Raw genomic sequence first — 24,176 nt, forward strand, 5'->3', positions numbered from 1 at the left:
AGATATTTCTTTCCAGCTGCCATTCTTTGCACACACAAAATCCTATTATCCCTTTAGTGAAATCTGTGTAATCCAGTTACCTTCTAGGAGGTGCAGGGATACACCCAACAGGAAAAGAAACTAAAAAAAAGAAAAGAAAAGAAAAAAAGAAAAGAAAAAAAAAAGAAAAGATGACCCTGATCTTGAATGGAGTGAAAACTCCTATGGATTTTGTGCGTGCTACACCATAACCTGATTTATCCTCTCCTGGGAGGTGAACATTGCAACCCAGCAGGAACCAACAGCTTAGGCTGGCTGCTTGAAACAATAGAAAAGCTTTGGATGCTCACAAGGAGCCAATGGCATCCTGGCTGGGATCAGAGATGCTGTGTCCAGCAGGAGCAGGGAGGGGATTGTCCCCTGGGACTCAGCTCTGGGGAGGCCACACCTGGAGTATTGTGTCCAGTTTTGGGCACCTCAATCCAAGAGAGATGTGGAGGTGCTGGAGCCAGGGCAGAGGAGGGCAAGGGAGCTGGGAAGGGCCTGGAGAATAAATCTGCTGGAGAGCAACTGAAGGAGCTGGGGATGGTTAGTTTGGAGAAGAGGAGGCTGAGAGGAGACCTCATTGCTGTCTACAACTACCTGAAAGGAGATTGTAGAGAGGCTGCTGCTGGTCTCTTCTCCCAGGTAATTGGTGATAGAACAAGAGGGAATGGCCTCAGGCTGCCACTGGGTAGGTTGGGGCTGGACAGTAGGAAATCTTTTTTCCCAGCAAGAGTGGTCAGGGATTGGAATGTGCTTCCCAGGGAGGTGGTTGAGTCCCCAAGCCTGGATGTGTTCAAAGGTGGTTTGGATGTGGTGCTTTGGAATATGGTTTAGGGGTGAGCCTTGTAGAGTAGGATTGGACTTGGTGATGCTGAGGGTCTGTTCCAACCTGAGTGTTTCTGTGATTCTGTGAAACATACTAAAGCAGGCACTGCCATTGCACCTGAAGGAGCAATTTCATCATTAAACACATCTACAGCTGAGCAGAGCAACAAATTAATGGCAATAGGGCTTTTCCTACGGCAAATAAGGGAGTAGGCATTCATGTGTTTGGTTTTTTTTTTTAAAGGCATCCTATGATTTCAATTACATTCAAGCTGGGGGTGGATCAAAGCCTTCAGTGAAGTTATACGATGCTGAAGAACAAACAGATTAAAAAGGGAGATTAAAATCAATCCTGCAGGCTGTGTAGAAAACACAAGCACATCCTTATGGATATAGAAATATTTGCCATGGCTGTGATCTGACAGGGCAATAAACCTACAAAAATAAGAACACCCTGAGTGAAGGAAGCTCTGGAGCAGTCAGAAAGGCCAGGTCTGGAAGAGTGGGCAGTGCTTCCAGTGTGAGAGATGTCCTTGGCAAGAATCTGTGTTTACCTGGGTGCTGGCTGCTGAAGCAGAGGTGTCTGATAGCTGCAGTGTGCCTTGAGCCTGCCTGCCTCTGGCATTGCCTCGGAGTCATGCTCTGCTTCTGTGTCAGCCACTGCTGTGTACACACCCTGGGGCTGAAGTGGAAATGGCAACATGATTAATACTATCTTTCTTGCAAATATTTGTCCTCTGTGATTCAGATGGAAGTTGTGTTTCTGGGACTATGAGGCTATAGAGGAAAACCTTCTGGATTTTTATCATCTAAGAACAGGGCAGTTTAGGGAACCTCTTTTACCTGAAGCAGAGCAAAAGCAAATATACTTGATTTTTTTCCCTAAATTTTCCAGCATTTAGTTTGGTTTAAGCTCTTCTCTTGCCCCTGAGCACTCAAAAATCATCCAGCATTTCTTCTCTCTCTCTCCCCCTCCTTTCTGAGTGATGCAGCTTCTTTCTAACTGAGCTTTCTCTCTGCAGTATCCTCTCCTCATGTGTTAGCAGAGCTGAGGGTTTGTGAACATGCTGAGTGCAAGCTGCCTCAAAGGGCAGGCAAACACTGCCCATGCCTTGGGTCTGTTTTGCTGGACCCCAAAACCTGAGTGGCATCTCCATCTTTCAAGAGGGCTCTGTGCTCAGTGATAATTTCTTGTTATTGCTGTTCCTTTTACCACTCATCATGGCTTATGGTCTAGGGTGATTGCATTGCATGTCCTCTGTACATAAGGAAATCAGTGCCTAGAAATCAGTCTGTGACCAGCAGACTCCCCAGAGGTGACAGCCATCCAAACCCCCCTCTCCTTGCAGCCACCACTGTGGGTCACAGCAGCCAACTGGCTTCTACATGGCCAGAAATGTTATGGAAGGCAGCTGCTTTGGGAATCATAGCATCATAGAATCAGTCAGAGTCAGAAGGGACCTCAAGGATCATCTAGTTCCAACCCCTGTGCCATGAGCAGGGACACCTCACACTAGATGAGGCTGGCCAGAGCCTCAGCTGGAAGCTCAGCTGGAGACCATGGCCTGCCATGTACTGGGCTGATGCTGGGGAAGCCAGCCACCTTCTCCTGTGGGGTACCATGGGGAGCCATGTGGGCAAGCCTCCTCAGAGGATGTTTCCATCAGCAATGATACCAAACACAAGGTTATTGATGCCTGCAATGCCTTTCCTTTTAGGTGAACGAGAGTAAAACCTCATTCTAGCCAGGAAACCAATTTTTAACTTGCAGATTGCTTCTAAGGAGCCAAGAGAGAGGAGTTATATGGCAAAGGAGGCAAAGAAAGGAAGCCAGTAACTGGGCTGAGATAAAACACCTGGCATGGGATAAGAGAAGAAAAAACACAACACCTATCATAGTTACAGAGGCTGCCTGCAACACCAAATGAGTAGGACGGTGGTGGGGAAACTATCCTTTCAGTCCCTCCTATGTCTTTCTGGTCCCAGTCCTCCTTTCTTGGCCACAGGTTGCCAGCTGGAGTGTCTGCAGTGGGTGAGAGCACTCCCACGGAGTGCTGTGACGTTTCTTACCCTCCCTGGAGGAAAATTCCCTGCTTGGTGTGCAGCAGACCCCCAGCCTGGGCACATCCAGCCTGGCACTGCTTCAAATTGAACATCCAGGCCAAAGCAGGAGGGAGGTGGTTGCTTTGGGGGGCTCTGAGGCTTTGCTTTGGAAAAAGGTGAGGATATTCTGCTTTCTTCTCTAGCTACAGATAGTTATCTCTCTGGGTAATGGAGGTGCAAGAGAAAATAACATCTCTCAGTGGTTTCACGAGCTCCACTTGTAGGAACCTGCCCCTTCAGGAATTTTCACACCACCAACACTGCCAAAAGAAGGGCTGGTGCCTCCCTTGCAGGATGTGTGCATGGCTAACCAGCTCTCACCTCTTCAGGCCAAGAAACAGTCAATTTTCCTTCGTGGGAACTCTCAGAACTGTTCTATCATCACCATCATCATCCTCTACCTGTATTCAGCCCCCTGGTCTCTCCCACAGCTCTCTATCTACTTGGGTGCAGGGACCACTTGTGTTTGCAAGGATGCCTTTAAGATGTCTCTGCCAAGTTGTCTTATCATAGAATGTTTGGGGTTAGAAGGGACTTTTAAATGTCATCCAGTCCAAGCCCCCTGCAGTGTGCAGGGACATCTTCAACTAGATCAGGCTGCTCAGAGCCCAGTCCAGCCTGCCCTGCAGAATTTCCAAGGATGAAGCATCCACCACCTCTCTGGGCAAACCTGTGCCAGAGTTTCACCACCCTCAATGTAAAAAAAAAAAAAAAATAGAAAAAAAGAAAAGAATTCTTCCTTCTGTCTGATGGAGGACATGTTTCACCCAGACTGGAGAAAGCCACCTGAGCCAACAGCCCAAAGAGGCCTGCAGGCTCTGCAAGGAAGCCACATTTCCAGTGTCAAACATTTGAGTGTGATGACTGAAGCACACAAAACATCTTCTCTTTGCTCCCAAAGCCCTAGCACCTCTGAGGCAGCTCCCACAGCAGCAGCAAGCCCCACACAACTCCCTGCACTTGATTTGTTTTCTTCCCTCTTGCAAGCCCTCTGAGTTGCTTGTTTAAACTGCTTAGGAAATGCTGCAGCAGGTATGATTTCTTGGGAGTTTTCTGGGATGCCAGAACATCACAAATGCTGCTTCTCCTCTTTAGTCTTCATCATGTGGCTTGCCTAAAGCCAGAGCAGGGCTTCAGGCAAGGTTAGAAATTCAGGTTTTCCTCTTCCCTGCTGCTCTCCTGAGGTCACAGATTCACATGGCTTCCCCTAAGATAAATCAGCATTCAGCCTAATGAGCCAACTCCTGCTGCATTTTGACTGCTACAAAGCCAGTTCCATCATGCTTAATGACTCCTAACAATCTCTGTCTTCTAGAAAAACTGCAAGGCTTCTGCTATGTACTTGCTGAACTGTATGGACCACACATAGCTGAACTGTAAGTACTGCTTGTGTCCCCTCAGGTCTTTGCTCAGGTTGTTCTTGATGAGCCCTTGGATTGAAGCACAGGGCTTTCATTCTTAAAATCACATTATTATTATTATTATTATTATTATTATTATTATTATTATTATTATTATTATTATTACTATTACTATTATTATGATTACTATTACTATCATCATCATCATTATTATCATCATTATCATTATTATCATCATTATTATTATTAAAAGAGATATGCTTGAGCCTGATCCTAGGCTGGTATTTGGCACAGGTGCTCCTGAGGGACTAAACACAGGCTGCCACTGGGAACCATATCCATATTCCATTTCAATCTCAGCTCAGCCCCACCTGATGGAATTACCCTTTTGAAATTCAGCTGGTTTGGCTGAGGGAGGAATCTGAATAACCTCTGTGTGTGTGTGAGGCAGCTTCCACAGTCACACTACTGCCAGGCTTGGCTCCTGATTTCCCTGCTACCTACAATCATAGAGTGGTCAGGATTGGAAGGGACCTCAAGGATCATCCAGTTCCAACCCCCCTGCCGTGGGCAGGGACACCTCACACTACAGCAGGTTGCTCACAGCCACATCCAGCCTGGCTGCAAAAACCTCCAGGGATGAGGCTTCCACCACCTCCCTGGGCAACCTGTGCCAGTGTCTCACCACCCTCATGGGGAAGAATTTCTTCCTAACATTCAAGCTGAATCTACCCATTTCTACTTTTGCTCCATTCCCCCCAGTCCTATCACTCCCTGACACCCTAAAAAGTCCCTCCCCAGCTTTCTTGTAGCCCCCTTCAGACTGTGGGGGTCCACAAGAAGGTCTCCTGGGAGCTTTCTCCTCTCCAGACTGAACAGCCCCAACTCTCTCAGGCTGCCTGCACAGGAGAGGTGCTGCAGCCCCCTGCTCATTAATCAACCTTTCTAATTGTCAGCCCCTTGTCACCCTCAGCCCAGACCCTGAGACACACACTTGGGGAAGCCTGCTAAGTAATGTCAGTGATTTACAAAAATGAAATGTAGGTCATTTTATTCCTCTTTGAAAGTTCTCAGTTTAATTACCAGAGCTTTTGCTAGACCTTCTTCCTCCCCAGGGTTTTTGTTTTCACTTTTAAAACTAGCCAAGGGACTATAAAGTGCTTGCAGGGCTAAAAAGTGCTGTAATCAAACATTTTAAATTAATTCCTCATTAGCCCAGAGGTGTGTCCCAAAAAGAATGAAACAGTCTTAGCACTGGTGCTTGGTGATTAAAGGGTAAGGATCTTTGAAGGATTTCTGGTTGTTTTCCTGAGTTAATGACTGAACCTTCCCATGTGCCAAATTGCATCTGCATTAACTCTAACCTTTAAGTCTTTGTCAGGCTTATGATTGATTAAAACCCAGAACAAGTCATAATACATTTGATTCAGCTACTGCATATAAAGCACAGTGCTTTCTCCTCATCCCCAGGTCCAGCTGTAAATGTTCAATAGGATGCTGTGCAGGAAATCCTTATGACCCAACAGAGTCCTGGGCAGTGCTTATGGGCCACAGGGAAGTCTTGCTGAGGTTATTCTTTGGTGTTGGGGAGATGTAGAATCATAGAGTGGTCTGGGCCAGAAGGGACCTCCCAAGCTCATTCAGTCCAACCCCCCTGCAGTCAGCAGGGACATCCTCCACTAGATCAGGTTGCCCAGAGCCCTGTCCAGCCTCACCTTGAGTATCTCAGGGATGGGGCATCAAACACCTCCCTGGGCAACCTGTTCTGTTGTTCCACCACCCTTATAATAAAGAACTTGTTCCTAACATCCATTCTAAATCTGCTCTTCTCTAGTTTGAAGCCATTGTCCCTCATCCTATCCCTGCAGGCCTTTGCAAACAGTCTCTCTCCATCCTTCTTGTAGCCCCCTTCAGGTCCTGGCAGGCTGCTATTAGGTCTCCCTGGAGCCTTCTCTTCTCCAGGCTGAACATCCCCATCTCCCTCATGCTGTCCTCATAGCAGAGCTGCTCCAGCCCCCTTATCATTTTCCTGGCCCTCCTCTGGACCCTCTCCATCAGGTCCATGTTCTTCCTGTGTTGAGGGCTCCAGACCTGCCCACAGTACTCCAGGTGAGGTCTCAGCAGAGCAGGGCAAAGTGGCAGAATCACCTCTCTGGATCTGCTGGCAGCACTGCTTTTGATGCAGCCCAGGATGAGATTGGGCTGCAAGCTTCCCAAGGAAACAGATTCTACTTTCAATCAAAAAGATTTCTACTTTTCAGAGAAACCCAAGCACCTTTGTTTTCTTTCAGCATAGACAGGGAAATGAATGCCGACGTGGTCTGCCACTCCTTGAAGCTGTGTAAACAGGATCCAGGACAACCTCTTTGTCATCTCTACCCTCCTCCAAAGGTGAGTTGTGTTTCCACTTTCTCTTTTTTTTTTTTTTTTTTCCCAAAGCTAAAGGTTGTGGAAGGTCTTTTAAACTGGAGCTGCAGAGTGCAGTGACTCCCAGTGCATTGCCTGTGACATAAAAACGTTTGGAGTAGAGACACTTCCAGGAAACCTACACCTAACACATACAGACCTGCAAAGCTGTCTAAAATGTTTGGTTGGGGAGGGTTTTTTCACAGAATCACAGAATTGTTGAGACTGGAATAGACCTCAGAGATCACCCAGTCCAGTCTGTGACCTAACACCACCACAGGGACCAGACCAAATCACTAAGTGCCACATCCAATCTTGCCTTAAACACCTCCAGGGATGGTGACTCCACCACCTCCCTGGGCAGTCTATTTCAGTCTCTAATTCACCTTTCCATCAGGAAGTGCTTCCTAACATCCAACCTAACCCTCCCCTGGCACAGCTTCAGGCCATGCCCTCTTGTCCTGTCACAAGGTGCCTGGGAGCAGAGCCTGACCCCCACCTGACTACAACTTCCCTTCAGGTAGTTGTAGAGAGTGATAAGGTCCCCCCTGAGACTCCTCTTCTCCAGGCTGAACACCCCCAGCTCCCTCAGCCTCTCCTCATCAGCCTTTCCCTCCAGTCCCTTCCCCAGTCTGGTTGCTCCTCTCTGGACCTGCTCCAGCACCTCAGGATCTCTCTTGCAGAGAGCTGCACACAGTGCTCGAGGTGAAGCCTCACCAGTGCCACTCTCTTTCCTTGATTTTTTTTTTTCCAGTCATCATCCAGCCCAAATCACAGTAAGACCAGTGAGTGTTTGGCAGTCTCAAGAAGCAAGTGATTCACTCAGGCACCTGTTTTTGGAAATCTTTTTTCCCTGCATCTGGATGGATAAAGACACCTTTGATTTCCTAAGATGCTTTACATGGGGGCTCATCAGTCACTGAAAGCCATCAGGGCCTTTTTATGAGCTTCACTGAGCTGTGGCTCATCTCATTGATGGATTTCATTCTGTCAGTAGTCCTCCAAGGCCTGGAGAAACCCTTACTTGCCTTCCAAGAATCCCTTTTCTAGCAGAAGTGTGTCCCACATGACTGCTCTGCTCTTTGATCTGCCAACACAGAGATGTATGAGTGTGCAGCCAGGCAGCAGAGAGAGCCCACCCTAACTTGCCTCAGTCAGGATCTTGCCCAAACTTCAGATGGGTTCCTGCGGAAATCCTCTGTGAGTGACTCAACAAAACTTCTCCCTTGCAAGTGGAAGTTGCATCCCTTTCTGTCAAGGCAGATTTGTTTGTCACCAGGGATAAGGGAACCCTCCCAACAAAACCATTTCTCTGCCCTGACTCTGCCCTCTGCTTTCAGCTTGCCTGCTGTCCTGAGACAGCATGAGGAGGCTGCAGAAAATGGGAGGAGAAGAGCAGTGCTTAGAGTTCATGCTCAAGTGGTTGATAAATTGCCCACTGCAACTCTGTGACAAGTCAGACTGAGTATAGATGGACTATGGATGGAAAAAATTATATACAGCCAGAGACACAGACCCATAAAATGCAGTTTACCTTACACTGGCTTCTTTGGTTTGTAATTTGATTGATCACTTCAGTTATCTGAGCCTGCAAATGTTGGCTCAGGCCCCTGCCAAGTGTTTGAGCAAGACTTTAATACTAATGACAGTTTTGTTCCACTCTATTGATTTTCAGGTACTTCATTTATTCTTTTGGACTCCTGGATGCCCATTTCCCCCAGAATTAGCATCATATTTGTGCTGGTGGAGGGAATAAAATGCATATAGGGTAACTTGCCCTTGTAAGGCAGCATCATGTTCAGGTTCTAGTTGCCTTTAAGGTGGCAAATATCAATGTGTAGCTGCTTTTGCAGGCAGTTGTTTTGTTCTGTCCCTGTGATGTTGCTCTGCTGAGATCATGGAAGGGAAGGGTGAGGGACTTTTGGGTGTCAGGGGGTGATAGGACTGGGGGGAATGAAGCAAAACTAGAAATGGGTAAGTTCAGATTGGATGTCAGGAAGAAGTTCTTCCCCATGAGGGTGGTGAGACACTGGATGTGATGGTTTAAGACTGTCTTTTTAATTTTTCTTCTCACAGAGTTCAAGTAGAAAGTGAAAGAATGTAAATAGATCACTACTGGCTGCAAGCAGACCATGGATATGTGAAGTTACAACACAGGATGTTCTCTTTTTCACCAGATACTCCCTTCCTAATACTTCCTAACACCCATTTTGCCTTCTTTTGCTGCTTCCTGCATCCAGCTCTGGAGCCTCTATTACAAGAAGGATCTGGAGGTGCTGGAAGGTGTCCAGAGAAGGGCCATGAGGATGAGCAGAGGGCTGGAGCTCCTCTCCTGTGAGGACAGACTGAGAGACTTGGGGTTGTTCAGTCTGGAGAAGAGAAGGCTCCCAGGAGACCTTCTTGTGGCCTTCCAGGATCTGAAAGGGGCTACAAGAAAGCTGGGGAGGGACTTTTGAGGGCGTCAGGGAGTGATAGGACTGAGGGAGATGGAGCAAAAGTAGAAATGGGGAGATTCAGCTTGGATGTTAGGAAGAAATTCTTCCCCAGGAGGGTGGTGAGACACTGGCACAGGTTGCCCAGGGAGGTGGTGGAAGCCTCATCCCTGGAGGTTTTTGCAGCCAGGCTGGATGTGGCTGTGAGCAACCTGCTGTGGTGTGAGGTGTCCCTGCCCATGGCAGGGGGGTTGGAACTGAATGATCCTTGAGGTCCCTTCCAGCCATAACAATTCCATGATTCTGTGTGCCTCAGGGAAGGAAGAGCCTTGCAAACTATCTGCAGAATGGAGACACAGCAAACTGAATGAGCATTGTGTGCTGTATGACACACTTCCCTGGGCTCTGACAAATTACCTCAAGCTAATTTCTTTTTTTTTTTTTTCCAATTAGCATTCTGTAATTATTCTAGCAGATCAGGCTCTAATTATGGATTAAGAAAATATTGTTCTGTTGGCATGGATTGCAGTGCTCTCACCTTGGGGCTGGAGGAGGACAGCATCTACCCTGGGTGAGGGTAGCTCTGCTGAAGGAGCTTCCTGGGTGCTTGGGCAGTGTGTGCTGACCCTTTTCAGCAGCAAACTCCTGACACTGGTGGGGAAGAATGGAAGGGGCACTCACCTCTTCTGAATCACCAGCATGGCTGTGTGAGTAGATGGCATTCCTAATGGGGTCCTGCAAGCCCCTAGCAGGCACTGGTGGCACTTGGAGCAGAGCCTGGGGCAGGGCTGGAAGAGCAGGTAGATGTGCCTGCATAGGCTGTCCTGCTGCATGCTGATTTGAGCAGGTTGGATCTGTGGGCTGAGCTCAGGGGGATGAGGTTTGACAAGGCCAAGTGCCACATCCTACCCTTGAGCCACAACAACCCCACACAATGCTACAGGCTTGGAGAATCACAGAATTGTCAGGGGCAGAGGGGACCTCAAGGATCAGCCAGTTCCAACCCCCCTGCTGTGGGCAGGGACACCTCACACTACATCAGGCTGGCCAGAGCCTCATCCAGCCTGGCCTTAAACACTTCCAGGGATGAGTGCTTAGAAATATCTAAAGGGCAAGGATGGGGCCAGTCTCTTTTCAGTGGTGCCCAGTGACAGGACAAAGGGCAACAGGCACAAACTGCAGCCCAGGAATTTCCACCCAAACATAAGGAGAAACTTATGAATTTTGAGGGTGACAGAGCACTGGAGCAGGCTGCCCAGGGAGGTTGTGGAGTCTCTTTTTCTGGAGAGATTCAGACCTTTGTTTTCTGCACTGTTGCTGTAGCTGTCTGCAGAGTGTATTTTTCATGTTCTCCTTCTGGGAGCAAGAAAAGGTCTCTCCTCCCCTAGCCAGCAGAAAGGGATTGATAAATCCTACCTCTCTTGGAAATTTTCATCTCTCGTACTCAATCTTAATCCACCTTCTTCATCTGTCTCCTAAGATACTTCACAGTAGCTGGTAAGGTACAACAGGACAAAGGCAAGGGCAAGGTGCCTGGTTGATTTGGGGGAGCAGCAATTGCCCAAGGGGAAGAAACTAGGAAAGAATATCTTGGCTCATTCAGAGCATATCTCATCTGTTTGTGACATGCCCAGGTTTTTATGAGGCTATAGACACAATGAATTAAACATATATCAAGCACATTTCTTAATGGCACACATATATTAAATCCCAGCAACTTGAACTCCCTGCTCTGTGCTGCTTCTCCTTATTTTCCTGTGTCCCCGCTATAAGTTTTTTCACCCTTGAATGTCATAATTCATCTGCTCTGATCACTTCCCTAACTCAGTTAAAATGACATGCTAAATTTTCATTCCCAGTAAAAAAAAAAAAAAAAAAAAAAAAAAAGACAAAAAGAAGTGTTGGTAATGGTTGTTTAAATGCAAATGTATGCTGCTCTGATATTCCCTGATGGCACATCCACTGCTCAGGAAGGTGCCCTAACTCAAGGAGTGTTTTCTGCTCTTCCAAATGCTTTCAGACTGCCACTCATAGGAGCAGACTTCTTTTCCCCATGCTGAGCTTCTCTAGCTCTAGCCAGATGAATGTAGAATCATAGCATCCTTTGGAGTGAAGGAACTTTGAAAGGTCACCCAGTCCAACCCCCCTGCAGTGAGCAGAGACATCCCCAGCTGGATCAGGATGCTCAGAGACCTGTTCAAGCTGACCTGGAATGTTTTCTGAGATGGGGAATCTACCATCTCTCTGGGCAACCTGGGCCAGGGTTTCACCATCTTCATTGTGAGTAAATGTGTTGCTGCTATCCAGTCTAAATCTCCCCTGTTTTAGTTTAAAGCCATCAGCCCTTGTCCTGTCATGACAGACCCTGATAAAAAGGCTGTCCCCATCCTTCTTATCTCTTCCTTTATGTACTCAAAGGCTGCATTAAGCTCTTCCCAGAGCCTTCTCTTCTTCAAGCTGAACACCCCCAACTCTCTCAGCCTGTCCTCACACAGAGGTGTCCCAGCCCTCTGATCATTCTTGTGACTTCCTCTGGACCCATTCCAACAGGTCCATGTCTTTCCTCTGCTGAGGACTCCAGAGCTGGACACAGCAGGGCAGGTGAGGTCTCACCAGAGCAGAGCAGAGGGGCAGAATCACCTCTCTCAGCCTGCTGGCCAGGCTGCTTTTGATGCAGCCCAGCATAGCATTGGGCTGCTGGGCTGGAAGCATATGTTGCCAGCTTGTATAAATACTGAACTTCATCTTGGAGCCCTCAAACCTGGTTGGTGTTAAGACATCAGTGCTAAGGCTGGGCTGTAGGAGGAACTGACAGCAGGTCCTTGTCAGGCAGAGCAGTTTGTCCTTGCCATCAATTTTGGTCAGAAACAAGGTCCTAACATCTTCATGATTCACCAGCTTTGATTTTGTTTTCTTTCCATTTTCAGAAGCAGTTGATTTTTAATTCCCCTTTAATATTTTTTTTTTTTACCCCACCAATCCTCAGAGCCTCCAGAAAAAAAGCAGTTGTTCCTCCTGAAAGAGGGCAATTGGTCATATGATGGAGGAGTTGTGCTTCAGCAGGACTCCCTGGAGAAGTCTCTCCTCTGTAGCTCATGCAGGGCAGTCAGGATAGGAGGAGGGTCAGGGGAGACCTCATTGCTCTCTACAGCTACCTGAAGGGAGGTTGCAGCCAGGTGGGGGTTGGGCTCTTCTCCCAGGCAACCAGCAGCAGAACAAGAGGACACAGTCTCAAGATGTGCAGGGGGAAGTTTAGGCTTGAGCATAGAAAGAAGTTCTTCCCAGCAAGAGAGACTGGCCTTTGGAATGTGCTGCCCAGGGAGGTGGTGGGGTCAGCATCCCTGGAGGTGTTTAAGAAGAGCCTGGACGAGGCACTTAGTGCCATGGTCTGGTGGACTAGTTAGGGTTGGGTGATCAGTTGGACTTGATGATCTTGGAGGTCTCTTCCAACCTGGTTGTTTCTGTGAACTCCTAGCATTTCCACCTTTTTGGAAGCCATTAATGTTTGATATGAAATCTTCCACATTGTTCATCCATGGATTTGTTGGTTTAGGGCTTTTATCAAGATATATCTTAAGGCTATCTAACCCAGTCCCTCCAGTGCAACTCAGGACCTGATTCTGTGATTCTGTGGATATGAATCTCAGTTCTTCAACTGATTTTGGACTTCTCCTTAGGAAATAAATGATGCCCTAGAGAAAAAAAGGGGGGGAAGGAATTTTTGCAACTGGAGTGTCACAGGGAATGGTTGGAAAATTGATTGTTAGTCCAATAAAGAATGAGTAATGTTGAGCCTGTGGACTCATACATCACAGCTGTGCTCTCACTTGATGTATTTAAAAGAGAGAAGGTAGGAAATGGGGGGAAAATTTAGCAGAATACTGGTCTTGGGGTTTTCTTACATGTTGTTCTTGTCTCCTAGGGGGGGCTGACTACTGCAATAAGGAGAGCAAAAAGGGCTGTGAAGAAGTCCCAGAATCTGGTAAGAAATCAGTGGCATCATAATGCTTTACAGTGTGCTTGCATTTTATCAGGAGTAAGACCTTGTTTCTTTTTGCCTCATTGCTAACTCACTGGTCATCACTGCACTGGATGCTGACTCACTCCAGCTCAGGGCAGGATCTGCTCAGTCAGCTGACACTGGGAAGAAGGAGAGAGCTGATAGAGAGGAAGTATAAAATTATGGGAAGAACTGTAAAAAAAAAACAACAATGAACAACGCAGAGTGCTTGTAGAGTAAGGTCAAGTGTCTGCATCCATCCAAGGCATAAATTTGTGTCTGGAATTCACCCATCTGCTGAGGCTGCAATCTGTGAGCTCTACAGTGCAGCTCCACACTGAGGCCAGCCCAACTCACCTTTGATGGGGCAGCCAGCCTTCAAACCAAAACCAGGCTGATGGAGATTTTGGTGAGATTCACAGAATCAGGGAACACTAGGGGTTGGAAGGGACCTCCAGAGATCACGGGGTCCAACCTCCTGCCAGAGCAGGATCACCCAGGGTAGGTCACACAGGAACACAGCCAGGTTGGCTTTGAAAGTCTCCAGGGAAGGAGATTCCACAACCTCTCTAGGCTGGAATTTCCTACACTGCCTCATCCTGTGCTTTTCCATTCACAGAACCTTCCTTCCAACTTCTTGAAGGGATTATTTTATTCCTCCTTGTTCCATGCTTCTTTAGTCATCCCTATCTTGCCCTTGTAGAACTGGAGTCTCCTGACCTCAGCCACTGCCTGAGAGCACAGTGACAGCACTTTGGGTCTTTCTGAGCCTCAAGCAATGGCCTGACTGGCAAATTCTGCATCTTTCTTTTATTTTTGAGAGCCTGCTCTTGCCTCCAATTTTGAAAACTGGGATTTGAGATCTTTCCACCTCCACCAGTTCTCAGATTTACAAAAGAGCTCCCAAGGGCAGCAGGGAAGGGAAGGGCAACTTTGGTTCTGCTGGGTTCACTCAACGTGAGTCAGCTCAGCCACATAGCTTGCTTTCAGTTGTCTTCAGGCACTTAATGAAGAGCAAATGCTGCTGCTGTTAGGGAAGAAATTACTGATATTGCTTCTTCCTGAATCCTCACTGTGCTGCTACTCACCAAAGTGAAAACTGAGGTGCCTAATTAGCCTTTGGGCAATTGCCAAATTACCAAGCCAGGGAAATAAACAATGTGCTGGAGAGATGGATCTGGGCTCCTGCAGAACAGCAACCAGCAGGACCTTATTCATTTTCCTTCCTGTTCAGTGCTGTGCTGTGCTGCTGAGGGCCTGAGATTTCCACTCCTATTATATGGAAGTTTTAATCCCCTGGACAAGTCTCCACATTAATACCTGCAGAGAGATGCTCTGAGGAGTTCCTCTCTGTTAGCCAGAGCCTGGAGTGATGAGGGGACTTGAGCATCTCCCCTATGAAGAGAGACTGAGAGCCCTGGGGCTGTTTAGTCTGGAGAAGAGAAGGCTGAGAGGGGATCTGAGCAATGTCTATCAATAGCTGAGGAGTGGGTGTCAAGTAGAGGGGGCCAGGCTCTTTTGGGGGCTTCACAGTGATAAGCCAAGGAACAATGGAGACAAGCTGGAACATAGCTGGAACCACAGAATGCTAGGGGTTGGAAAGGAGCTCCAAATATCATCCAGTCCACCCCCCTTGCCAGAGCAGGATCACCTAGAGCAGGTCACACAGGAATGCATCCAGGTGGGTTTGGAATGTCACTAGAGCAGGAGACTCCACATCCTCTCTGGGCAGCCTGCTCCAGGGCTCTGGCACCCTCACAGTGAAAAAGTTTCTCCTTCTGTTCCTGTGGCACCTCCTCTGCTCCAGCTCACACCCATTGCCCCTTGTGCTGTCATTGGACTTCCCTGAGCAGAGCCTGCCTCCATCCTCCTGGCACTGCCCTGCACATCTTTATCAACAGCAATGAGGGCACCCCTCAGGCTCTTCTCCAAGCTACAGAGCCCCAGCTCCCTCAGCCTGTCCTCAGCAGGGAGATGTTCCACTGCCTGCAGCAGCTTTGTGCCTCTGAGATGGATTCTTTCAAGTCAGTAAAATCTCATTAAAAAATCAAGGGCATTCTATGCCCATGCTGAATCCTCCCATTTCTCCTCCCTTTGGGGTGGTTCCTGATCTTTGACTTCTTCACTCCTACCCAAGGATGCAGAATGCAGACTCACAGCCCACAGTGTGTTACTTTCATCAGTTTTGCACTCCCAGATACCATTGTATCCATCAAACATGAGCACAGTGACTATGACAAAGAACAAAACAGTGACACAAGAGCAGACAGTTTCACAGCAGCTTCTTCCTTCCTTTCTAATTGTTTTGCAGCTCTTTGCAAACAGCAGTAGTTGGTTCAAAATCCTTAAGTTGTGTCAGCTCTGAGCCCTCAGGCATGTACCATCCTTAATGGCATCACTGGAGTTCTCAGATGCAGTTCTCTTGGGCAACAAGGTTCATGAAGGGCCTGACCTGTGAGGAGTGTCTGAGGGAGCTGGGGGTGTTCAGGCTGGAGAAGAGGAAGCTGAAGGGAGACCTCATTGCTATCTACAGCTCCCTGAAGGGAGGTTGGAGCAAGCAGGGGGCAGCCTCTTCTCCGTGGTGGTAAGAGACAGGACCAGAGGAAATGGTTCCAAGCTGCATCAGGGAAGGTTCAGGCTGGATGTTAGGAAATATTCCTTCACTGGAAGGGTTCTCAAAGATGGTCTGCCCAGGGCAGTGCTGGAGTCACCATGCCTGGGGGTGTTCAAGCAGTGTGTGGAGCTGGGGCTTAGGGACATGGTTTGATGTTGACCCTGCAGTGCTGGGTCGAAGGTTGGACTGGGTGATCTCTTCCAACCAGATACACATTCTGTGATTCTGTGTTTTTAGGCAGAAAATACATGATTTAGCTCTGGGCATGACTAACACTGAGTATCCCAAGCTACATCACTGCTCTGAACTCATGCATCCATCTTCCTTTATTTTCTTCCCCTGCAGAGAAGCTTCCCAGCGTTCTCAAGTGTGTGTGCCTTTCCTCTTCTGGCTAACCTGTGTGAGAAGATTAAATAGTAGGTATCCATTGTCCAGCCTTTAACCAGAAACAGAATCATCTTCAATTAACAAAGCTTCCTCTCCTTACTCCTCTTGGTTGCCTTCACAAACCCACTGCCAAGGTGGCACTGGGGGAGGTGGCAGAGAGTTCAGGTAAACAAAATTCCTCAGAGGGGTCCCTGTGCTTTTTCAGTACTTAAAATGTTTTAGCAGGTCCTGGAGGTCAAATCCATGACACACTCAAAGGTCTGACACCTCCAAGAGGAAGCCAAATTTCTCCTGAGGTTTCTTGAGGCCAAGAGGTTTCTCCATTTCATTTGGTCATGCAGTTGTGATGCCCATGGCTCAGCACAGGAAGACCACCAAGCAGCTGCAAGGAGTAGGAGAATCTCAAGGTCTTTAAGATAGAAATGGTGGCTGGTGGACAGCAAAAAAATAGCTTATGGCAGGTCTGACCGAGCCAGTTTTGCAAAAGGCTGAGGACTTCAGGTGAGCTATTACTCCTAAAGCTTATTTGTCAATGTACTCCAATGAGTTGGAGGAGGAGGAGTTGAGCAAATCTAAGAATAAAGAAGTGTGATCAGCAGCATACTTTGAGGGATTTGACTGCAAAGGCTGGCTTGCTCAGCTGCTTCTGCTCATTGAATTGTCATTGCAAATATCAGGAGTTGGTAGGGAATAAACTGATCAGCAGGAAACATCTCCTAAGTGCCTTTTGTAATGTGAGTCAGGACAAACAACCTGAGTCTGAGCCCTGACAGTGGAAGCAGGAATCAAATTGTTTTCATCCACTGGAACATATTCAACTCTTCTGATCCTGAAGGTCTTCTGCAACCTGAATGTTTCTGTGATCTCTCTCATGCGCTCTCTCCCTCTCTTTGGTGTCTTCTTTCCTCCTTCTGTACTTACAAAACACATATTTGGCAGTTGAACTTCTTCAGCTGGTCTGGATCTGTGCCAGTGCCTTCAACTGAACCTTACTGAGCAGAAGTAGTGTTCCAAAGCAGCTCATGGAAGTCAGTGATTACAGAGAGAATGGGGACTGCAAGCCCTACCAGCCATGCATGGCACCTCCCCTTTCTGTATTTTTCCTTATCCTGATGCTCATGCAGTCTGAGGAATCCACTCCCATGGCACTATTTGCTCTCTGAGCCGGGGTCAAGATGTCTTATGAGTTCAAGAGGCTGGAAAAAGTTGGAAAGAAAGTTTTCCAAGGGAAGGCTGATTTGTGTATCACTCACAGAGTGCTGCTCAATGCAAGGGAACTGAGCTGTATCCCATAGCCAGAGAGTTGCCACACTTGGGCAGCACCATCTTAAAAGCTAGCACATGCCCAAGCTAAAAAGGAAGGGGCTCAGAGCTGACCCCATCTTTTTAACACCTGCTTCAGGTACTCTCAAACTTACAGGGTTGCTGGAAACAAAAGGCACAATAGAAAAAGAAGATGTAAAAGTCAAGGTTAATGAAATTAAGTACTGTAAGGGACAACTGAGGGTCTCCTTTGCTTAAATCAAGGTAAAATAATTTTCTCAACTATGTTTGAGCATGAGCAGAAGTTTGTGGGACTTGATACAGAAACTGCAAGGTGAGGCTGTGACCCTCAGTTAAAAAAAGAGGCCACCTATGAATTCTGGTCCTTCACATTAAATCCACTTTTACCCTAGTGAATAAGCAGTGTGTGTGTGGTAGCTGCAGCCTGGAGGGCAAACTGCAGGTCTTCTAAACTGAACACAACAGGGGAGAGGTGGTGCAAAGATTGGAAGGAACAAACATGAGAAAGGGTATTTGCCAGTGTTTTTATTTGCCATTGTTTTTGGTTTTATTTGCCATCGGTTTTATTTGCCATTGTTTTTGGCTTTATTTGCCATTGTGTTTGTTTTTATTTGCCATTGTGTTTAACAGAAGGTTAGTCCCCATCAGCATGAAGTCACGCTCTGAAGCCCTTCTCCAGGTAGAAGGACTCATTAGTGCTTCTGAGGAGACCTTCTTGTGTCCTTCCAGCATCTGAAGGGGGCTACAAGAAAGCTGGGGAGGGACTTTTTAGGGTGTCAGGGAGTGACAGGACTAGGAGGAAAGGATCCAAGCTAGAAGAGGGGAGATTTAGGTTAGATATGAGGATGAAGTTCTTCCCCATGAGGGTGGTGAGGCACTGGCACAGGTTGCCCAGGGAGGTGGTGGAAGCCTCATCCCTGGAGGTTTTTAAGACCAGGCTGTATATGGCTCTGGGCAACCTGATCTAGTGTGAGGTGTCCCTGCCCATGGCAGGGGGTTGGAACTGGATGATCCCTGGGGTCACTTCCAACCCTGACAATTCTGTGATATCTGGCAGATTTGTAGGCTTTATTAAAAAAAAATATTTTTACCACAGATCTGATGTCCTAGTTTGGTTTAGAAACTGAAGGTCTGAAATCACAGCCACACAGAAGCCCATCAGCCTTACCACCAGAGCTTGAAATATTGAAAGAAATCAGAATTTGCTCCTTCAGACAGAATCACTTTGCTCAAGTACCAGCATGGAGCTAACCCTGACTCTGGCATTGCACGAATGGCAATGCTGTTATCTATTCTGTGCACTTTACTGTGGTTTGGTTGGGTTTTTTTCCTTCTGAACAGATTCCTTCCCATATATCAGCACTGAATTTGTTGTTTTGTGTGTTTTTTTTTTTTTTTTACAGTGTTATAAGAAATAAACTGCCTTTTGAAGACTTTGATGGAGATAAATTTAGTACTTTCCCGGTAAGCAAAACCTTTCCTTTGGTACAGGAACCCCTTGAGAATGAGAATGCCTTTGGGATTGCTCTCACTCTGTCTGCAAAGCCTTATTCAGTCATGTGAAAATAGGAGTAAACTGACTGGATGGTTGGGTTTTTTGGGTTGTTTTTCATCAACGGTAGGATTTTTTTCTGGATGAAGAAACTATCATTCCTTTCTGCCACCTGGGGGGGAGATGCTCACATAAAGCTGTGCTCCCTGCAGAAGCAAATGACTCTGCTGCTGGTTTGTCTGTTTACCAAATTAATAAGGGGTGAAATAAAGTCATAACAAAAAAAAAAAAAACATAAAAAAAGTTAAATCACCAGCTTGTCTTATTTCTGCACCAGAGTGTGCAAGGTGGCATAAATTCAGCTGGCAGCCAGACACAAGTGGTGTTCCTCAGGGCTCAGGGTTGGGACCACTTCTGTTTAACATCTTTGTTGATGACCCTGATGAAGACACAGAGGGTGTCAGCAGGAAGTTTGCAGATGACACCAAGTTAGGAGGCCGTGTTGACCTGCACCAGGGTAGGGAGGCTCTACAGAGGGACTTGGATAGATTGGATCCATGGCCAGCATTACCAGGAAGAGCTTCAACAAGGCCAAGTGCCAGGTCCTGACCTTGGGGCACAACAACCCCAAGCAATGTTACAGGCTTGGGGCAGTGTGGTTGGAAAGCTGCTGGCGGAAAGGGACCTGGGGGTGCTGATGGACAAGCAGCTGAACAGGAGCCAGCAGTGTGCCCAGGTGGGCAAGAAAGCCAAAGGTATCCTGGCTGGGATTAGAGATGCTGTGTCCAGCAGGAGCAGGGAGGGGATTGTCCCCTGGGACTCAGCTCTGGGGAGGCCACACCTGGAGTATTGTGTCCAGTTTTGGGCATCTCAATCCAAGAGAGATGTGGAGGTGCTGGAGCCAGGGCAGAGGGGGGCAAGGAAGCTGGGAAGGGCCAGGAGAATAAATCTGCTGGAGAGCAACTGAAGGAGCTGGGGATGGTTAGTTTGGAGAAGAGGAGGCTGAGAGGAGACCTCATTGCTGTCTACAACTACCTGAAAGGAGATTGTAGAGAGGCTGCTGCTGGTCTCTTCTCCCAGGTAATTGGTGATAGAATAAGAGGGAATGGCCTCAAGCTGCCACTGGGTAGGTTGAGGCTGGACAGTAGGAAACTCTTTCCCAGCAAGAGTGGTCAGGGATTGGAATGAGCTACCCAGGGAGGTGGCTGAGTCCCCAAGCCTGGAGGTATTTAAAGGTGGTTTGGATGTGGTACTTGGGGCTCTGGTTTAGGGGTGAGCCTTGTAGAGTAGGGTTCTGGGTTGGACTTGGTGATGCTGAGGGTCTGTTCCAACCTGGATGTTTCTGTGATTCTGTGATTTATTAAAGCTTAGCAAAAATGCTTCTGGAATACAACCTGCTTGCTGGGGTTCATTGCTACGCATTGAGTTGGGTTCTCACCTTAGATATTTTAAATTCCAAGTGGAAGGATGACAATGAGCATCCCCTCTGTGTGCCTCTCCTTGCCTTCTAGACTTTGAGGGGCTACCACTGGCGAGGCAGGGACTGCAATGACAGAAACACCACCGTGTACCCTGGCAGGCGGTAAGGCTTTCAACTCTTTCAAAGGCTTCTAACCACTGTGGCTTCTGGAACAGTGAGACCCAGGTTTGAGGCTGCCCCTGCTCTTAGGAGAGCACATCACTGCTGCTGGTTGGATTTCACTCTGCTGGGGACAAGAGGGGGTGGTGGAGAACAGGGATGGGGCACATTAGCAGAGGTGCTGCACAGGTTTCTCTCCTTTCTCTGATGCCTCTGCAGCCAGGGTTGGTCAGACAGGCTGAAAAGGGTAGGGAAACCAAGCTCCAGTGGGGAAAGCCCTCACTCTTCTGTGCTGAGAGGAATGTTTAGTTCCTTTATATTCTTAGTGAAAAAAACAGCACAAAATATGTGATTTCCTCAAATACCCTTTCCCTCCCCTTTATTTTCTGTAACACTGCATATCGTTTTCTAACTCTGTTTCAGCCCTGAGAACTGGGATGTGACCAGTGACTCTAACTGCAACGGCATATGGGTAAGGGAACCAAGTTACATCTGAGAGACTTCCTTCCTGATTGCTGCATCTGCCTTTTTTTTTCCCCCCTTCCTTTTGAATTATTCTGCAAAGGTTTCTGTTGTATTTATTCTGCTTTATAGCTGATTTTGAACTACTCTTGTTTATTTATTGCCTTTGAGATTCCTAGTAATAAACCTGCATTTATGGAAAGCTAAGGAAACGTAAGGGGAAGGCAGTCAGGAGTGAAGTTTGTTTGTTGATGCTTGTGATGATTTAAATTATAGCTATTATGATTAATTTAAATGTACATGTGCTTATTAAAATAATGTGATGGTAAGCATCCTTATTATGATGCAGTGCTTCCTGCAGGCAAACACTCAGGAAGAAATGGTGAGAGGTCTGGAGCACAGCCCTGTGAGGAGAGGCTGAGGGAGCTGGGGGTGTTTAGCCTGGAGAAGAGAAGGCTCAGGGGAGACCTCATTGCTGTCTACAACTACCTGAAGGGAGGTTGCAGCCAGGTGGGGGTTGGGCTCTTCTCCCAGGCACCCAGCACGAGAACAAGAGGGGCAGTCTCAAGCTGCAGCAGGGGAAGTTTACAGAATCACAGTCTCAGAGTATAGCAGAGGTTGGAAGGGACCTCCAGAGATCATCAGGTCCAACCCCCCTGCCAGAGCAGGATCACCCAGGGTAGTCTGCACAGGAATGCATCCAGGTGAGTTTGGAAAGGCTCCAGAGAAGGAGACTCCACAACCCCCCTGGGCAGCCTGCTCCAGGGCTCTGTCACCCTCACTGTCAAGAAGTTTCTCCTCATGGTGAGGTGAAATCTTCTATGTTCAAGCTTGAAGCCATTGTTCCTTGGCTTATCACTGGGAACCACCCAAAAGAGCCTGGCCCCCTCCACTTGCCCCCCCAGCCCTCAGCTATTGATAGACATTGATCAGATCCCCTCTCAGCCTTCTCTTCTCCAGACTAAACAGCCCCAGGGCTCTCAGTCTCTCTTCGTAGAACTACCAAGTTTAGGCTGGAGTTGAGGAGGAAGTTCTTCACAGAAAGAGTAATTGGCCATTGGAATGTGCTGCCCAGGGAGGTGATGGGGTCACCATCCCTGGAGGTGTTCACAAAAGCTTGGATGTGGCACTTGGAGCCATGGGTTATTTGTCAGGAGGGATTAGGTATTAGGTAATAGGTTGGACTTGATGATCTCTGAGGTCTTTTCCTCTGTGAAATAAGTTCTCCAGCTCTCTTTTGCACTGTTGGGGTTTGTTTCCAGGCACCAGGTAGATATAATCCTCTGCCCCTTCTCTCCTTCAACAGGGTGTGGATCCAAAGGATGGAATTCCCTACGAGGAGAAATTCTGCAAAGGTAAATCTTTACAGGCAAGACACAAAGCAGTGCTGCTTTTGTCTTCATTGCAGAAGTCACCTGATGTTCTCACCAGCATTGACAATGTGGGGGAAAGACAATGGGCTTTACAACTTCATAACACAGGCAAAATCATAGAATCATAGAATCAGTCAGGGTTGGAAGGGACCACAAGGATCATCCAGTTCCAACCCCCCTGCCATGGGCAGGGACAGAATAATTTGGGTTGATCTTTAAAATCATTAGGTCCAGCCATTAAGCCAACACTGACAGGTCACCACCAAACCACGTCCCTCAGCACCGCATCCTCCTGGCTTTTAAATCCCCCCAGCCATGGCAACTCCACCACAGCCTGTTCCAGAGCTTGACAACCCTTGCAGTGAAGACATTTTCCCTAGTGTCCCATCTGACCCTCTCCTGGTGCAGCTCAAGGCCAATTCCTGTGGTCCTATTGCTTGTTACGTGGGAAGAGAGACCAAGCTCTAGGTCCCTGCAGTGCCCTTTCAGGTAGTTGTAGAAAATGAAAAGGTCTCCCCTGAGCCTCCTTTCCTCCAGGCCAAGCAACAGCCATCCCCTCAGCTGCTCCTGATAAGACTTGATCTCTTGGGCCTTCACCAGCTTGGTAGCTCTGCTCTGGACCCACTCCAACACCTCAGCATCCTTGGGGTCCAAAACTGAGCACAGTATTAGAGGTGGGGCCAAGCACAGGGGGGACAATCACTGCCCTGGTCCTGCTGCCCACACTGTGGCTGATAGGAGACAGGGTTACAGTGATCTTCTTGGCCACACCTGGCTCATGTTCAGCCAGCTGTCAGCCAGCACCCCTGGGACCATTCCAGCCACTCTTCCCCAAGCCTGCAGTGTTGCATGGGCTTGATGTGATCCAAGTGCAGGACCTGACACTTGCCCTTTTGGAATCTCATATAGTATCACAGTCTCACAGTATATCAGAGGTTGGAAGGGACCTCCAGAGATCATCAGGTCCAACCCCCCTGCCAGAGCAGGAGCACCCAGGGGAGTCTGCACAGGAATGCATCCAGGTGGGTTTGGAAAGTCTCCAGAGAAGGAGACTCCTCAACCCCCCTGGGCAGCCTGCTCCAGGGCTCTGTCACCCTCATTGGAAAGAAGTTTCTCCTCATGGTGAGGTGAAACCTTCTGTGTTCAAGTTTGAACCTATTGTTCCTTGTCTTATTACTGTGAAACACCAAACAGAGCCTGGCACCTTCATCTTGCCCCCCAGCCCTCAGCTATTGATAGACATTGCTCAGATCCCCTCTCAGCCTTCTCTTCTCCAGACTAAACAGCCCCAGGGCTCTCAGTCTCTCTTCACAGGGCAGATGCTCAAGTCCAATAAGCATCCTCCTGGCTCTCCCTTGGACTCTCTCCAGCAGGTCTCTGTCTCTCTTGAACTGGGGAGCCCAAAACTGGACACAGGATTGCAGATATTCCACTCACCTCAGCCCATCAATCCAGCCTGGCCACGTCCCTCTGCAGAGCATTCACACCTCCAAGCAGATTGACACTCCCTCCCAACTTGGTGCCATCTGCAACTTACTGAGGTTGCCCTCAATCCCCTCATCCACATCATTGACAATGATATTAAAACGGGATCTTTTTTTTTTTTTTTCTTCTTCTCTTGAGGCTGGGCAAAGATGACACCTGAAAAGGACAGGTTGCTGGTAATTTCCTATTAAAAGCCAGGTCAGTTATCAAGTTGAAACATACAGGGCAGGGACAGCAGCAATAAGAGACATCACCTCTGCATCTGCTGTGGTACATAAAGCCCAACCCAAAGGATTTAGGAGAGCAGTTGAATCTCTGTGTGAGTGCCGAATGCAATAAATACCAGCAC

At 47.9% G+C, this 24,176-nt stretch overlaps 1 protein-coding gene across 1 annotated transcript in view; it reads left to right on the top strand.

Annotated features, from left to right (window-relative positions):
- Positions 1 to 24,176, top strand: part of AOAH (acyloxyacyl hydrolase) — a 105,226-nt gene that overhangs the window by 29,302 nt on the left and 51,748 nt on the right. Inside the window, exons 4-11 of the mRNA XM_054384952.1 lie at positions 4,268 to 4,328; positions 6,605 to 6,704; positions 13,074 to 13,133; positions 16,111 to 16,181; positions 18,840 to 18,900; positions 20,440 to 20,510; positions 20,931 to 20,979; positions 22,276 to 22,324. Of these exons, the coding sequence (XP_054240927.1) occupies positions 4,268 to 4,328; positions 6,605 to 6,704; positions 13,074 to 13,133; positions 16,111 to 16,181; positions 18,840 to 18,900; positions 20,440 to 20,510; positions 20,931 to 20,979; positions 22,276 to 22,324 (522 nt within the window). The remainder of the gene's footprint in view (positions 1 to 4,267; positions 4,329 to 6,604; positions 6,705 to 13,073; positions 13,134 to 16,110; positions 16,182 to 18,839; positions 18,901 to 20,439; positions 20,511 to 20,930; positions 20,980 to 22,275; positions 22,325 to 24,176) is intronic.

The sequence above is a fragment of the Indicator indicator genome, chromosome 11, assembly GCF_027791375.1.
Source record: "Indicator indicator isolate 239-I01 chromosome 11, UM_Iind_1.1, whole genome shotgun sequence".
NCBI lineage: Eukaryota > Metazoa > Chordata > Aves > Piciformes > Indicatoridae > Indicator > Indicator indicator.